At 39.9% G+C, this 16,549-nt stretch overlaps 1 protein-coding gene across 4 annotated transcripts in view; it reads right to left on the bottom strand.

The window, feature by feature from the left end:
• STAM (signal transducing adaptor molecule) overlaps positions 1–16,549 on the bottom strand; it is a 91,429-nt gene that overhangs the window by 28,711 nt on the left and 46,169 nt on the right. For 2 of the 4 annotated variants that reach the window (XM_073801699.1, XM_073801700.1), the window contains exons 9-13: positions 15,778–15,866; positions 13,688–13,775; positions 13,162–13,216; positions 12,440–12,593; positions 10,439–10,611 (exon numbers count right to left, since the gene is read on the bottom strand). In XM_073801699.1, coding sequence (XP_073657800.1) covers positions 10,439–10,611; positions 12,440–12,593; positions 13,162–13,216; positions 13,688–13,775; positions 15,778–15,866 — 559 coding nt within the window. Of the gene's footprint in view, positions 1–9,636; positions 9,756–10,438; positions 10,612–11,573; positions 11,789–12,439; positions 12,594–13,161; positions 13,217–13,687; positions 13,776–15,777; positions 15,867–16,549 lie in introns of those variants that run through there. The other 2 variants (XM_073801701.1, XM_033852489.2) reach the window with 2 other exon arrangements.

Here is a 16,549-nt window from a genome sequence, read left to right as displayed (position 1 = left end):
AATCAGTAAGTGGGACTACATCAAACTAAAACGCTTCTGCACAGCAAAGAAAACCATCAACAAAACTAAAAGGCAACCTTATGAAATGGGAGAAAATATTTGCAAATCACATTATCTGGTAAGGAGTAAATATCCAAAATACATAAAGAACTCATACAATTCAATGGCAAAAAAAAACAAAAATCCATCGCTTAAATAAATCATCACTTTGTTTTCTTGACCTCCCCCTCTGTCTCTGAATTCTTTCTGCCACAAGAAACTACCCTGGGAACCATCCTTGTTGGAGCCATCCAGGAGAATTCAGGAGGACCTTCAAGATGGCGGAGGAGTAAGACGTGGACATCACCCTCCTCCCCACAAATACATCAGAAATACACCTACATGTGAAACAACTCCTACAGAACACCTACTGAACGCTGGTAGAAGACCTCAGACCTCCCAAAAGGCAACCAACTCCCCACATACCTGGGTAGGGCAGAAGAAAAAAGAATAAACAGAGACAAAAGAATAGGGATGGGACCTGCACCACTGGGAGGGAGCTGTGAAGGAGGAAAAGTTTCCACACACTAGAAGCCCCTTCTCTGGTGGAGATGGGGGGTGGGGAGGGAGGAAGCTTCGGAGCCGCGGAGGAGAGCGCAGCCACAGGGGTGCGGAGGGCAAAGCGGAGAGATTCCCGCACAGAGGATCGGTGCCGACCAGCACTCACCAGCCGGAGAGGCTTGTCTGCTCCCCCGCCGGGGCGGGCGGGGCTGGGAGCTGAGGCTCCAGCTTCGGAGGGCAGATCTCAGGGAGAGGATTGGGGTTGGGTGCGTGAGCACAGCCTGAAGGGGGCTAGTGTGCCACAGCTAGCAGGGAGGGACTCTGGGAAAAAGTCTGGAACTGCCTAAGAGGCAAGAGACCATTGTTTCGGGGTGCACAAGGGGAGGGGAATTCAGAGCACCGCCTAAACGAGCTCCAGAGATGAGTGCGAGCTGCGGCGATCAGCACAGACCCCAGAGACGGGCATGAGACGCTAAGGCTGCTGCTGCTGCCACCAAGAAGCCTGTGTGCGAGCACAGGTCAGTATCCACACCTCCCTCCCAGGAGCCTGTGCAGCCCGCCACTGCCAGGGTCCCGTGATCCAGGGACAACTTCCCCGGGAGACCACACGGCGCGCCTTAGGCTGGTGCAACGTCACGCTGGCCTCTGCCGCCGCAGGCTCGCCCCGCACTCCGTGCCCCTCCCTCCCCCCGGCCTGAGTGAGCCAGAGCCCCCAAATCAGCGGCTCCTTTAACCCCGTCCTGTCTGAGCGAAGAACAGACGACCTCCGGTGACCTACACACAGAGGTGGGACCAAATCCAAAGCTGAATCCCAGGAGCTGTGCGAACAAAGAAGAGAAAGGGAAATCTCTCCCAGCAGCCTCAGGAGCAGCGGATTAAAATTCCACGATCAACCTGATGTACCTGCATCTGTGGAATACCTGAACAGACAACGAACCATCCCAAATTGAGGCAATGGACTTTGGGAGAAACTGCAGACTTGGGGTTTGCTGTATGCAACTGACTAGTTTCTGATTTATATGTTTATTTTAGTTTACTTTTTAGTGCTTGTTATGATTGGTGGATTTATTGGTTTGGGGCTCTCTTCCTTTCTTTTTTATTACTTTATTTCTTTATTTTAATTTTTTTTATTTTAATAACTTTATTTATTGTAATTTTTTTTCCTTCTTTCTTTTTTTTCCTCCCTTTTCTTCTGAGCCATGTGGCTGACAGGGTCTTGGTGTTCCAGACGGGTGTCAGGCCTGAGCCTCTGAGGTGGGAGAGCTGAGTTCAGGAGATTGGTCCACAAGAGACCTCCCAGCCCCACGTAATGTCAACCAGTGAGAGCTCTCCCAGAGATCTCCATCTCAACATTAAGACCCAGATGCACTCAAGGACCAGCAAGCTTCAGTGCTGGACACCCCTATGCCAAACAACTAGCAAGACAGGAACATAACCCCATCCATTAGCAGAGAGGCTGCCTAAAATCATACTGAGTTCACAGACACCCCAAAACACACCACCAGATGTGGACCTGCCCACCAGAAAGACAATATCAGCCTCATCCTGCAGAACACAGGCACCAGGCCCCTCCACCAGGAAGCCTACACAAGCCACTGAACCAACCTTACCCACTGGAGGCAGACACCAAAAACAATGGGAACTACAAACCTGCAGCCTGTGAAAAGGAGACCCCAAACACAGTAAGTTAAGCAAAATGGGGAGACAAGAAATATGAAGCAGATGAAGGACCGAGGTAAAAAACCACCAGACCAAACAAATGAAGAGGGAATATGCAGTCTACCTGAAAAAGAATTCAGAGTAATGATAGTAAATATGATCCAAAATCTTGGAAATAGAATGGAGAAAGTACAAGAAACATTTAACAAGGACCTAGGAGAACGAAACAGCAAACAATGATGAATAACACAATAAATGAAATTAAAAATCCTCTAGAAGGAATCAATAGCAGAATAACTGAGGCAGAAGGACGGATAAGTGACCTGGAAGATAAAATAGTGGAAATAACACTGCCACAGAGCAGAATAAAGAAAAAAGATTGAAAAGAATTAAGGACAGTCTCAGAGACCTCTGGAACAACATTAAATGCACCAACATTCAAATTACAGGGGTCCCAGAAGAAGAAGAGAAAGAGAAAGGGACTGAGAAAATATTTGAAAACATTATAGTTGAAAACTACCCTAATATGGGAGAGGAAATAGTCAATCAAGTGCAGGAAGCGCAGAGAGTCCCATACAGGATAAATCCAAGGAGAAACACACCAAGACACATATTAATCAAACTATCAAAAATTAAATACAAAGAAAAAATATTAAAAGCAGCAAGGGAAAAACAACAACATATAAGGGAATCCCCATAAGGTTAACAGCTGATCTTTCAGCAGAAACTCTGAAAGCCAGAAGGGAGTGGCAGGGCATATTTACAGTGATGAAAGGGAAGAACCTACACCAAGATTACTCTACCCAGCAAGGATCTCATTCAGATTTGAAGGAGAAATTAAAACCTTTCCAGACAAGCAAAAGAAGAGAATTCAGCACCACCAAACCAGCTTTAAAACAAATCTAAAGGAACTTCTCTAGGCAGGAAACACAAGAGAAGGAAAAGACCTACAATAACAAACCCAAAACAATTAAGAAAACAGTAATAGGAAGAAAACATATTGATAATTACCTTAAATGTAAATGGATTACATACTCCAACCAAAAGACATAGACTGGCTGAATGGATCCAAAAATAAGACCCATATATATGCTGTCTACAAGAGACCCACTTCAGACCTAGGGACACATACAGACTGAAAGTGAGGGGATGGAAAAAGATATTCCATGCAAATGGAAATCAAAAGAAAGCTGCAGTAGCAATTCTCATATCAGACAAAATAGATTTTAAAATAAAGACTATTACAAGAGACAGAGAAGGACACTACATAATGATCAAGGGATCAATGCAAGAAGATATAACAATTGTAAATATTTATGCACCCAACATGGGAGCACCTCAATACATAAGGCAAATGCTAACAGCCATAAAAGGGGAAATCGACAGTAACACAATCATAGTACGGGACTTTAACACCCTACTTTCACCAAGGGACAGATCAAACAAAATGAAAATAAATAAGGAAACACAAGATTTAAATGATACATTAAACAAGATGGACTTAATTGATATTTATAGGACATTCCATCCAAAAACTAACACACTTCCTTCCCAAGTGCTCATGGAACATTCTCCAGGATAGATCATAGCTTGGGTCACAAATCAAGCCTTGGTAAATTTAAGAAAAGTGAAATTGTATCAAGTGTTATTTCTGACCACAATGCTATGACCTTAGATATCAATTACAGGAAAAAAATCTGTAAAAAATACAAACACATGGAGGCCAAACAATACACGACTTAATAAGCAAGAAAACACTGAAGAAATCAAAGAGGAAATCAAAATATACCTAGAAACAAATGATAATGAAAACATGACGGTCCAAAACCTATGGGATGCAGCAAAAGCAGTTCTATGAGGGATATTTATAGCAATACAGTCCTACCTCAAGAAACAAGAAACATCTCAAATAAACAATCTAACCTTACACCTAAAGCAATTAGAAAAGAACAAAAAAAAACCCAAAGTCAGAAGAAGGAAAGAAATCACAAAGATCAGATCAGAAAAAAATGTAAAACAAATGAAGAAAACGATAACAAAGATCAATAAAACTAAAAGCTGGTTTTTGAGAAGATAAACAAAATTGATAAACCATTAGCCAGACTACCAAGATAAAACGGCAGAAGACTCAAATCAACAGAATTAGAAATCAAAATGGAGAAATAACAACTGACACTGCAGAAATAGAAAGGATTATAAGAGCTTACTACAAGCAACTATATGCCAATAAAACAGACAATCTGGAAGAAATGGACAAATTCTTAGTAAAGCACAACCTTCCGAGACTGAACCAGGAAAAAAGAGAAAATATAAGCAGACCAATCACAACCACTGAAATTGAAGCTGTGATTAAAAATCTTCCAACAAACTAATGCCCAGGACCAGATGGCTTCACAGGCGAATTCTATCAAACATTTAGAGAACAGCTAACAGCTATCCATCTCAAACTCTTCCAAAACATAGCAGAGGAAGGAACATTCCCAAACTCATTCTACAAGGCCATCATCACCCTGATACCAAAACCAGACAAAGATGTCACAAAAAAAGAAAACTACAGGCCAATATCTCTGATGAACATAGATGCAAAAATACTCAACAAAATACTAGCAAACAGAATCCAGCAGCACATTAAAAGGATCATACACCATGATCAAGTGGGGTTTATCCCAGGAATGCAAGGGTTCTTCAGTATATGCAAATCAATCAATGTGATACACCATATTAACAAACTGAAGGATAGAAACCATATGATCATCTCAATAGATGCAGAAGAAGCTTTTGAAAAAATGCAATACCTATTTATGATAAAAACTCTGCAGAAAGTAGGCATATAGGGAACGTACCTCAACATAATAAAGGCATATATGACAAACCCATAGGCAACATCATTCTCAGTGGTGAAAAACTGAAACCATTTCCACTAAGATTAGGAACAAGACAACGTTGCCCACTCTCACCACTGTTATTCAACATAGTTTTGGAAGTTTTAGCCACAGCAATCAGAAAAGAAAAAGAAATAAAAGGAATCCAAACTGGAAAAGAAGTAAAACTGTCACTGTTTTCAAATGAGATGGTAGTATACATAGAGAATCCTAAAGATGCTACCAGAAAATTACTAGAGCTAATCAATGAATTTGGTAGAATAGCAGAATACAAAATTAATGCACCAAAATCTCTTGCATTCCTATACACTAATGATGAAAAATCTGAAGGGAAATTAAGGAAACACTCCCATTTACCATTGCAATAAAAAGAATATAATACCTAGGAATAAGCCTACCTAAGGAGACAAAAGACCTGTACTCAGAAAAGTATAAGACACTGATGAAAGAAATTAAAGATAATACAAACAGATGGAGAGATATAGCATGTTCTTGGATTGGAAGAATCAACATTGTGAAAATGAGTATACTAACCAAAGCAATTTACAGATTCAATGCAATCCCTATCAAACTACCAATGGCATTTTTCACAGAACTAGAACAAAAATTTCACAATTTGTATGGAAACACAAAAGGCCCCGAAGAGCCAAAGCAACCTTGAGAAAGAAAAACGGAGCTGCAAGTATCAGGCTCCCCGACTTCAATTACTATACTGCAAAGCTACAGTAATCAAGGCAGTATGGTACTGGCACAATATAGATCAATGGAACAGAAAGTAAAGCCCAGAGATAAACCCACACACATATGGTCACCTTATCTTTGATAAAGGAGGCAAAAATATACAATGGAGAAAAGACAGCCTCTTCAATAAGTAGTGCTGGGAAAACTGGACAGCTACATGTAAAAGAATGAAAGTAGAACACTCCTTAACACCATACACAAAAATAAACTCAAAATGGATTAAAGACCTAAATATAAGGCCAGACACTATAAGACTCTTAGAGGAAAACATAGGCAGAACACTCTATGACATAAATCACAGCAAGATCCTTTTTGACCCACCTCCTAGAGAAATGGAAATAAAAACAAAAATAAACAAATGGGACCTAATGAAACTTAAAAGCTTTTGCACACGAAAGGAAACCATAACCAAGACAAAAAGACAACCCTCAGAATGGGAGAAAATATTTGTCAATGAAGCAACTGACAAAGAATTAATCTCTAAAATATACAAGCAGCTCATGCAGCTCAATATCAAAAAAACAAACAACCCAATCCAAAAATGGGCAGAAGACCTAAATAGACATTTCTCCAAAGAAGATATACAGATTGCCAACAAACACACGAAAGGATACTCAACATCACTAATTATTAGAGAAATGCAAATCAAAACTACAATGAGGTATCACCTCACACCGGTCAGAATGGCCATCACCAAAAATCTACAAACAATAAATGCTGGAGAGGGTGTAAAGAGAACCCTCTTGCACTGTTGGTGGGAATGTAAATTGATACAGCCACTATGGAGAACAGTATGGAGGTTCCTTAGAAAACTAAAAATAGAACTACCATATGACCCAGCAATCCCACTCCTGGGAATATACCGTGAGAAAACCATAATTCAAAAACAGCCATGTATCACTATGTTCATTGCAGCACTATTTACAATAGCTAGGACATGGAAGCAACCTAAGTGTCCATCAACAGATGAATGGATAAAGAAGATGTGGCACATGTATACAATGGAATATTGCTCAGCCATAAAAAGGGATGAAATTGAGTTATTTGTAGTGAGGTGGATGGACCTAGAGTCTGCCATACAGAGTGAAGTCAGAAAGAGAAAAACTAATACCGTATGCTAACACATATACGTGGAACCCTGAAAAAAAAAAAGGTTCTAAAGAACCTAGGGGCAGGACAGGAATAAAGACGCAGACGTAGAGAATGGACTTGAGGGCATGGGGTGGGGGAAGGGTAAGCTGGGACGAAGTGAGAGAGTTGCATGGACATATATACACTACCAAATGTAAAACAGCTAATGGGAAGCAGCTGCATAGCACAGGAATATCAGCTCGGTGCTTTGTGACCACCCAGAGGTGTGGAATAGGGACAGTGGGAGGGAGATACAAGAGGGAGGGGATATGGGGATAGATGTATACTTATAGCTGATTCACTTTGTTATACAGCAGCAACTAACATAACAATGGAAAGCAATTATACTCCAATAAAGATGTTATAAGAAAACCAACTTAACAACCTGATTAAAAAATGGGCAGAGGACCTGAATAAACATTTTTCCAAAGAAGACATACAAATGGCCAACAGGCACATGAAAAGGCGCTCAACATCACTATCCACCAGAAAAATAAAATCAAAACCACACGGTATCACCTCACACCTGTTGCACTAGCTATGATCAAAAACACCGGAAGTAAGGACTGCTGGCGAAGATGTAGAGAAAAGAGAACATCTATGCAGTGTTGGTACAGTCAGTATGGAAAACAGTATGGAGGTTCCTCAAAAAATTAAAAATAGAGCTACCATATGATCCAGCAATGCTGCTTCTGGGCATATATCCAAAGGAACTGAAATCAGGATCTCAAAGAGGTATCTGCATTCCTATGTTCATTGCAGCATTACTCACAATAGCCAAGAAACGGGAAAAGTTAAGGGTCCGTCAAGGGATAAATGGGTAAAGAAGGTGTGAGGCAGAGATAGAGATACACACACACATGAATAGTATTCAGCCGTGAGAAAGAAGGAAACCTTGCCCCTGTGACAGAGAAGGACAAATACCGTATGATCTCACTTATACCTACAACGTCAAACTCAGACACAGAAAACATCTGTTTAACAGATGTAAAATGAAATAACCAACAAGTAAATACGTAGCTTTGGTCACCTTAGTATCATCGTGGCCACCATCACTCAGGTAGGTCTAGAAAACTGTATCAGTACCACCATCCCCAGTTATCAGCAATATCACCCTAGGGTGACAGAAGTCTGGAAAAGTGACCACCCTAAAGCCAAAATTCTATGTAAAAGAATAAGAAATTGCCTCCTAGATACAAACTGAGGGACATGAAAAAACCTGCCTACCAAAAACGGCGGGGGGGAAAGAATTCCTCCTTGGGCTTCCCTGGTGGCGCAGTGGTTGAGAGTCCGCCTGCCGATGCAGGGGACACGGGTTCGTGCCCTGATCCGGGAAGATCCCACATGCCGCGGAGCGGCTGGGCCCGTGAGCCATGGCCGCTGAGCCTGAGCGTCCAGAGCCTGTGCTCCGCAACGGGAGAGGCCACAACAATGAGAGGCCCGCGTACCACAAAAAAAAAAAAAAAAAAAAAATTGCCTCAAAGCCTGTGTGAAGCCTTTTCAAGGTATTGAAACATATATCTCACTGGCCTAACACAGCCCTTGAAATTACCATCAAATATTTACTGAGTTCCTACCAGGTGTAAAACTCTGTGCTACATAGTGTGGCTCTAAAGGTGAAAGCTGCCGCTCCAGCTCTCAAGATATGACAGTTTAGTGGAGATACAGAGGACGACACGATAACACGAGGTGCTGGGGGCCTGAGACAGCATCAGAGGAGGAACAGTGCTGGCGAGGTGCGAAGGCAAGACAAGCTTCTAGTAAAGACGAAGCTAAGCTAAGAGCTGAAGAACAAGCAGCAATTAGCCCAGCGAAGAGGGCTACACGTTTCAAGGAAATGCTCTGCAAAAAGCACCTATTGAAATGTGCTCGTGTTTCTGGAGAGGTGACATTTACAGCTACAGCACGTCAGTAGCCAGGCCCTGGAACACAGCGCGGGTCCTGCACGGGGGTCTCGCATCCAAATGGCAGAAGAGGACAGAGCAGCCCCCAGCAAACAGGGGCAAGGTGCTCTGGCTCTACAGCACGTCACGGTTTAAGAACCTCCCAACAGAGAATCTCACTTACAAGGATAATTCCTCAAGGCTCTGAACTAAGAATGGATCCCAAGTAATCTCCAGTAATGAAACATCCAGAGCAGCATGTGACATGGTAACAGAGGACTAGCTGGGACAGAGGCGGCACTTCTGGCTAATACTAAAGTATCTGAGAGGTTCCTATACATACTACTCGAGTACACTGGCTAACTTCTCAGCAATACCTACCTCTACTCACTTTGATCTAATTTTAAAGCAGCATGTTACTCTCCTAATAGTTGCTCCCTACCAATTTCTATGTAAGGGTATTCGCTTTTTACCAAACTGAGACTTAAAAAAAAAGAAAAGAAAAGAAACAGAAGTCCTTGGACAAACAGAGTTAGAGCTAACTTTTTCCTAAGCTACATGACCCAGTAGGGGGCGCTGTTTTCGTGTTGCTGCTGTTTGATGCCTGTAACAGGCTTCCGCATCACCATCCTTCTTAAGGTCACTTCAGAATACGAGATGTGACCACAAAATCATGTTTGACAATCCCCAAGCATCCCCAGAGTGGGACTCTTTGGAGGATGAACAATACAATAGTGAGGGCAGTATGGGAGCATTCTGGGCAACTCCAACATTGATGGAAAGGTCCCTAGAAATTGTACCTGTGCCACCAAGAAACTCCTGCTGTGAGTCAGAACATCATGACCTCTGGAGTTACACACTGCTGAATTCTTAAGCCTACCTATTCGATCCAAAGTGACGACTTCCGCTTAGATGCCCACTGAAGTAGAAAAGGCATTTATAAATTATGAATATATGATTATATAAATATAATCATTTACATGATAGGGGCATTCTAAGTAAATGACCAGAACAATGGGCCTGTCGTTTCATACTCAGCTACTCGCCCCATGAACCACAGGGGCGTACAGCTTCTTGTACTGTCTCTTTTCATGTGGTTTATCGTGCTGTGATATATACTAAATTCCCACACAGGGTAAAAAGAAGGGAATATTTGTCTTTAAGAGACAGCCCAGAACTATAAATTCTAAAATAATAACCACAGGAACATCCAGCTTTTATGTGAAATCTGTGTAAAGCATTAAATTATAGTTATCAAAATAAATTTAAGTTACATTGAAGTTCTTAACAAATATTATCACAGACTCAGATTAAAACAAAAGAAATTATGATGGAAGGAATATAAAAAACACAAAGCTAAAACCAGAATACAGCAGTTCAAGAACTCAATAGGACAGAGGGCTGGCATGCTGGCTAGGACTGCAGCACTGCAGGGGGTTCCTACAGAACCCACCTGCCACCACAGACGGGGCTGACCGTCTGGCATCAGTGATGACACCTACCCTGGATTTTTCTTATCCATTTTTTATGATTACAGACGACCAAGGGCACCTGAGAGTTTTAACAACACTAAAAGCAAACAAGAGCCAATGATCACATTACTTGGGGTAGGAAGCCTGAGCCTGCTGACTAGGAAGGGCTGGGCTGGCAGGCAGCACGGCTCCTTGGCTGAGAGAAGACAGCTGCTCTGGGGGAAGGCTGTAGCTCTGGGGCTGGCTCAGCTGCGCGCTCCCTGCGACCAGGTAGGCACCGCTTTGAGGAGGGCCCGGGTACACCTAGGACAGTCAGAGACGAAACACATTAGGGTCCCTCGGATTTCAACAGGCATGCATTCACTTACAAAAGAGCAACGATTACATCTCTGAAATGGTTTTCTGAGTTCCTTCTGGTGACAGGCATTTTATTTTATTTTTTTATGTAGATTTTATTTATTTATTTTTAATTGGGGTACAGTTGCTTTACGACAGGCGTTTTAAAAAGTGCTTTTCAGTGAAGTGGGCTTCTGATGATTTTTGTTTTTAGGGAAACATTAGCTAAACTCGTGTCTGTCTCCGTACAGAAGCAGTAAAGAAACTTACCTTGAAATTTTATACTAATATAATCCCTCTTTCCACGTTGATACTGTATCTCCCTAAAATGAACCCCCAAATGCTGAAGAAGTGTGTTTGAATTCACTGCATTACAGCAACAGTCTGCATTTGTTTCTAGGCATCTACACAGAGATGTATCTCCTAAGTTACAGCTTACTGAACATAGAGCAAGCTATCCTCCTAAAGCAAGGTCAGCAGACTTCTTTGTCCAGGGCCCAGACAGTAAATGGGGTGGGCTTTGTGGGCCATGTGCGCTCTGTTGAAACTACTGGGCTCTGCCCATAGAGAAAGCAGCCAGCAACGATGGAGAAACGAATGAGAACAGCTGTGTTCCAGTAAAAATTGATTTTAAAAAAGAGGTGGGAGGCTGGACTTTGCCCTTGGGCCACTGTTTGCGTACCCCTGCACCTAAAAACTATACTTGTTTTAAGCTAAAGAGATTAGTCTTAAGTGCCCCCCGAATCTTAAACACACATAATATTCTAATTTTCTGTAGTATCCATTAGATCCTTCCATTTCACATGTTTGAAAACAGAACTCCACTGTCCAGGGAGTGAGACTTGTAGCAGCTGTTAGGACAGTAACACACTCATCAGGAAACAAAACAACAATCATCTGAAGGCTGTGTTAAGCCACACGAGACTCACTACACACAGAATCCAAAAGGTCTTCATTATGGACGCAGCTAGTCCAGTCCTCACAAATACAACTGTTTGTACTTTGCGAATTGAACGTGAAGGGTTTCTCTTTGTCTGCTGGCTCACACTGGCATCAAGACTCATGGGTAGGTGTCATCCAGCCTCACGTTTCTCAGGCCTGGCTGCTCTTCTCCAGGGTTCTGGCCCCTCACTCCAGAAGTGGACTGCGTCAAAAAAAAATTCATCTGCACAAAGTTTATGCTACCCTACATGGATAAAATGCTGTGTCTAACTAACTACTCCCTATACCCTGAACTTAGTGAGTTTGTGGGAAATGGGCTCTTGAAATAGTTGCTGGGCATGACGAGAGGAAAAAGCGCTCTCTGTTGCATTACACACATTCTCATGTAAAGGAATGGAAAAAATGCAGATTAAAGAAAGTCACTATAAAACTGAAAATGGTAGACACTCACAAGAATTTAGTAATAATTAGAAATTTTACTCAGACAGACAAAAATTGTAGTTCTTAACTAGATAATTAGATATGAAGCTTTAAAAATATACAGATGTTTGGGCCTCATGCCTGGATTCAATAGGTCTGGGTAGAGTCAAAGTATCTGTTTTTTTTTTTTTAAAGCTTGACAGTGATTGATGTGCACCCCTGCAGAAAAATAATTTTTTAGAACAAGAACTATTATTATAGCTAGCATACTACAAATGTGTAGTATGTCAAGTGAAAAAATCTTTTTAACTTTATTTTTACTCCAAACATCACTTTTAGAAAGTTTCACTTTTTACAAAAACACAGCTATTCCAAATAATCTCAAATATATTTGAGAATTTAAAATGAAATACTTGCATTTTTAAAAGCTTACCTGAGAACCAGAAACACCAGATGACTGAATATAATACTGCTGATTCTGTAATTTTGCATACATGGAATACATTGGATCTTCATTCATTAACTTGGTGTACAAGGACAGGGCCTCCATCACTTTAACATTGAGCTCTGAGAGTTCTGAATGTTTTCTGAAATATACAATAATGTGACACATAACTGCTATTTAAATGATATAATGTTCTAAATAATAAGATGTATCAAAATAGCAAAAATGGCAAAGAGTGGTGTAAGTAGACATTATTAAAAATTTAACCTTGTAATGAAAAAAAAAATATCCTATAGTTTAGCTCCAAGGCAACCAAAACTGTTTCAGATTTAGGTGCTGTGCTGGAAGGACTCTAGCTTATTGTACTTGACTTTACCTCAAATATCCAGGTTTCCCTCATTAATAACAGATGGGTCATGTGTGGGCCCTGATGATGCCGCTTACAGCAAATATGATTATAATAGTTAACCCTTATTTTTAAAACAGACTAACATAATGAAAGTCAAATAAATCCTCATTTAAAAGCAGGAGTGGGGGCAGATGGGTCTAATTTTAATTCCCACATCAAGTAGAAAACAAGTGAATGAGAACGGGCATATCTTTAAAATGAAAATAAAATAAAATACAAGGCAGCTCTATTCCAATATGCAGTTTAGAGAGATCTGTGGAGAAGAAGGTACACAGTACAGACGGAGCGCATGTTCTTTTACCTGTCAATATCTTCCAGCTTCTCATCAATGAGAGGCCCCATCTGGTGACACATGGCTAAGATGACAAGATTTAAAGAAATATAAGAAAATGCAGCAAAAGAAAGCAACTCTCTGATGGATATTCATGTAGTTTAAGGAATAAAAGACCTAATTTGGAATAATAAAAATTCTATTAATTAATCTTAGCCCACAGAACCCAAGACTGATTTTCCTAGCTATTTATAAAATCAATACTTTAGATTGACTGTATTGATCTCAGAAATTTTTAATACCAATTTTCATTTTATAACATTTTAAATGTTGAATAAAATATTTAATTTGGGTAGAAAAGTATATGAATTTGAATTCTACCAAAGGTTCAATTAAACTGCATATAAACGTGAGACTGGTCACAGAAGAGTCAGAAATGTTAACATTGTTTATATCATTTTCAATTTTATTTAAATATAAAACCACTCTGTAACAGAACACTAGATTTAATCCTAATTATTCTTTATTTGCAAGGGAAATGGAAAACAAGGTTTACCTTCAAGATGAAGTAACTCGGGAAGATCTGGTTGATCATCACTGGGATCCGTACTTTGCAACATCTGTAGCAGTTGGTCCATTTTATCCTACAGAAATTAAACTGTTACTATAAAAAGTAACAAATCATTATGCAACAATACCTTCTCACTTCATTCGTTAGATAGTGGCTAATCCTGTAATGCACAGATATGAAGACTTCAATTTCGCTTCTATGTATTTACTGTCCGTGTGTTCTCTTTTCTATCATGTGAAGTCAGAGCCCTTTTGAAACGGCTACCAGAAATTCTCTTAGATGAGAAGAAATAGAGCAACATTTAAACTTACAACATGTGAGTTCTTTAATCTCTTAAGTCATGCTAGTGGACTTCTGTGTCACTTTGTTTAGGGGCAGCTGTAGTCTTGCCATGCTGACAGGTGTAACCTCTCTCTCAAGCTGGCAGTACTTGTGACTAACAGCTCCATTACTACTTCTCTACAAGGGAGAATACAGCAGCTGTTTCAGTAAGGCACAGCTCAGCTCTGGTACAGCTGTTCTTCTAAGTAGCACCAGAAGGATTTACTCTACATTCTCTTTCCACCAATGCTTCACTTTGTCATCAAAAAAAGGAGGAAGATTTATGGCTTCTCTATTCTCCTATGTGAAAGGCTGGAAGGCATCTCAAAGCAATGACTCAGATCTATTTCAGAATCTTTTGCTGTAAGACCAACAGAACTAATGAAGGCATCATTACATAAATACATCTATACATTACATTAGTAGAGATGTATCTATACGCAAGTTTTAAAAAACCAAAATATAGATCTCATGTACCAAAGAATATTACTGTAATAATTACAAACTTTTCTCCATTCATGGTTTTTACATGGTTATGCTACTGAGTATAGTTACTTAGGTAAATAATTTAAAGAGTACCAATTCTAAGCAAAGTAGTTATTTATACCAAAACAAAACTCTACTCTGTACAGAAGGATAACAGTTTGAGAGATGAATTAATCACTAGAGAGTGAAAACGACACACGTATATTAATACACTCTTCTGAAGTCAAAAGAATTCCATATTTAGAAATGGATATTATTTTTCAATGTAAAAGATTCACAATTTTCATTTTAAGTAGTCTAAAAAAGAAGGCACATGTCAGAAAAGTTTGCCTACAGCCAAAAAAAGGAGAGGGGAGTAAAATGAGAGTGAGGGTCAACTAATACATGGATAATTTCTCTTCTCTTTGTTTACAGAATTCTACACCCTATTTGAAATTGTCTACTATCAGAGAAATGAGGTTTCTAGACAGACCGCTAGCATGCATTTTCCAATGGAATGCTACAGCCAAACCTAACTGTCCCGGACTCCAGTACATCCTCTGGGGGCTCTCAGCACAGCTTCTACAACCCGTTTCGCTAAAACAGCGCTCTTCAAACTTTCTGCTTCTGGCTCCTCTAAAAAAAGGCTAAAAACCTACAAATCCCCTCACATAGTTTAAAGATGACATCTCATTTTTCATCATTAGTTTAAAATGTTACAAAGAATATAATTTCCAGAGCATTTAAAAATAAAAGTCACACACAACCTAGAGGGGTGGGATGGGGAGGGTGGGAGGAAGGCTCAAGAGGGAGGGGATATGGGGATATATGTATACGTATAGCTGATTCACTTTGTTATACAGCAGAAACTAACACAACATTGTAAAGCAATTATAATCTGATAAAGATGTAAAAAAAAAAGTCACACATTCTTTTGAATATACCCAAAAAGTCTCATTATGATAGTGTTTGTAATAGCAAAAAACACACAAAGAGCTGAAAACAACCTAACCGTCCAACAACAGAATAATGAAGTCATGATAAGTCCATTCTACGGAATATTAAGCAGGAATTAAAATAATAAGGTACAACTATAAGCACTGACATGGTAAGAATGGGACTAGGGAGGAACTTTCCAGGAGAATCTTTGCTTCGTCTGTATTTGAAGTTGTATAACAACAAAACACATGCATTAATCAAGTACTGAATTTTTTTTAAATAAGAGAAGAAAACCATTGCAACTTCAATGGTGAATTCAGTATGATGCTCTCAGGCAGGAAATCACTCACTTCATCAATGTAGGCTTGTTCCGGCTCTGGTTCTATCGTTTCTACCTGAACATCGTCACTAAATTGTACCGTCTTCTTCTCCGTTTTAACTGTAAAACATGTAACATTTATCGTTTCCTTATAAATTTAAAATTTTATTTAAAAGCACTTTAAGGAGAGAACTTGGATTTTTCTTGTATTCCCTTCAATCTGAGAAACTCAGTTTAAGGGATAATTCGGTTGCAGATTTAGGCAACCATGACAGAACATGACATTATGAAATTCTGTGAAGACTTCTTAATTTTTTCTTCTAAAGATTTTATGTTTTCCATAACAGATACTTCACTAAAAATAAGAACTGTATTTCTGGAACAAAGATTAATCACCTATTACATATGAGAGTTTAGTAAACTGCTGAACAGAAAGCAAAGTTTTACAATGGCATAAATGAATTCTGCTATTGAAAATAAATCCTCTTTTCAAATTACCAGTCCTTTCAAAGAAAAATCTCCACTCTTCCACAGGCCACGCTCTTTCAATGTAATGAATTGGGAAGTTAGCTATATATTCCCCTCACGCCACTCAGTCTTTTTTTTTAAACTAAGGGAATGACACCCAGGCCAGTGGAGAGCTTTACAAGTGGCCTTGGCAGGGATCTGAATTTTCCACTAAATCAGTCTGTATTTTTTAGTTACATTATTCTTGCAACTGAAAAGGTGGTTATTAGGGGATCTGCAAACCAGAAGCACGTATTTCTCTTGCTCAACAAAGCAATCTTTAAAAAGATTCAATG

Source organism: Tursiops truncatus, chromosome 2 (assembly GCF_011762595.2).
Source record: "Tursiops truncatus isolate mTurTru1 chromosome 2, mTurTru1.mat.Y, whole genome shotgun sequence".
NCBI lineage: Eukaryota > Metazoa > Chordata > Mammalia > Artiodactyla > Delphinidae > Tursiops > Tursiops truncatus.
This window is presented reverse-complemented; position numbering and strand designations above follow the sequence as displayed.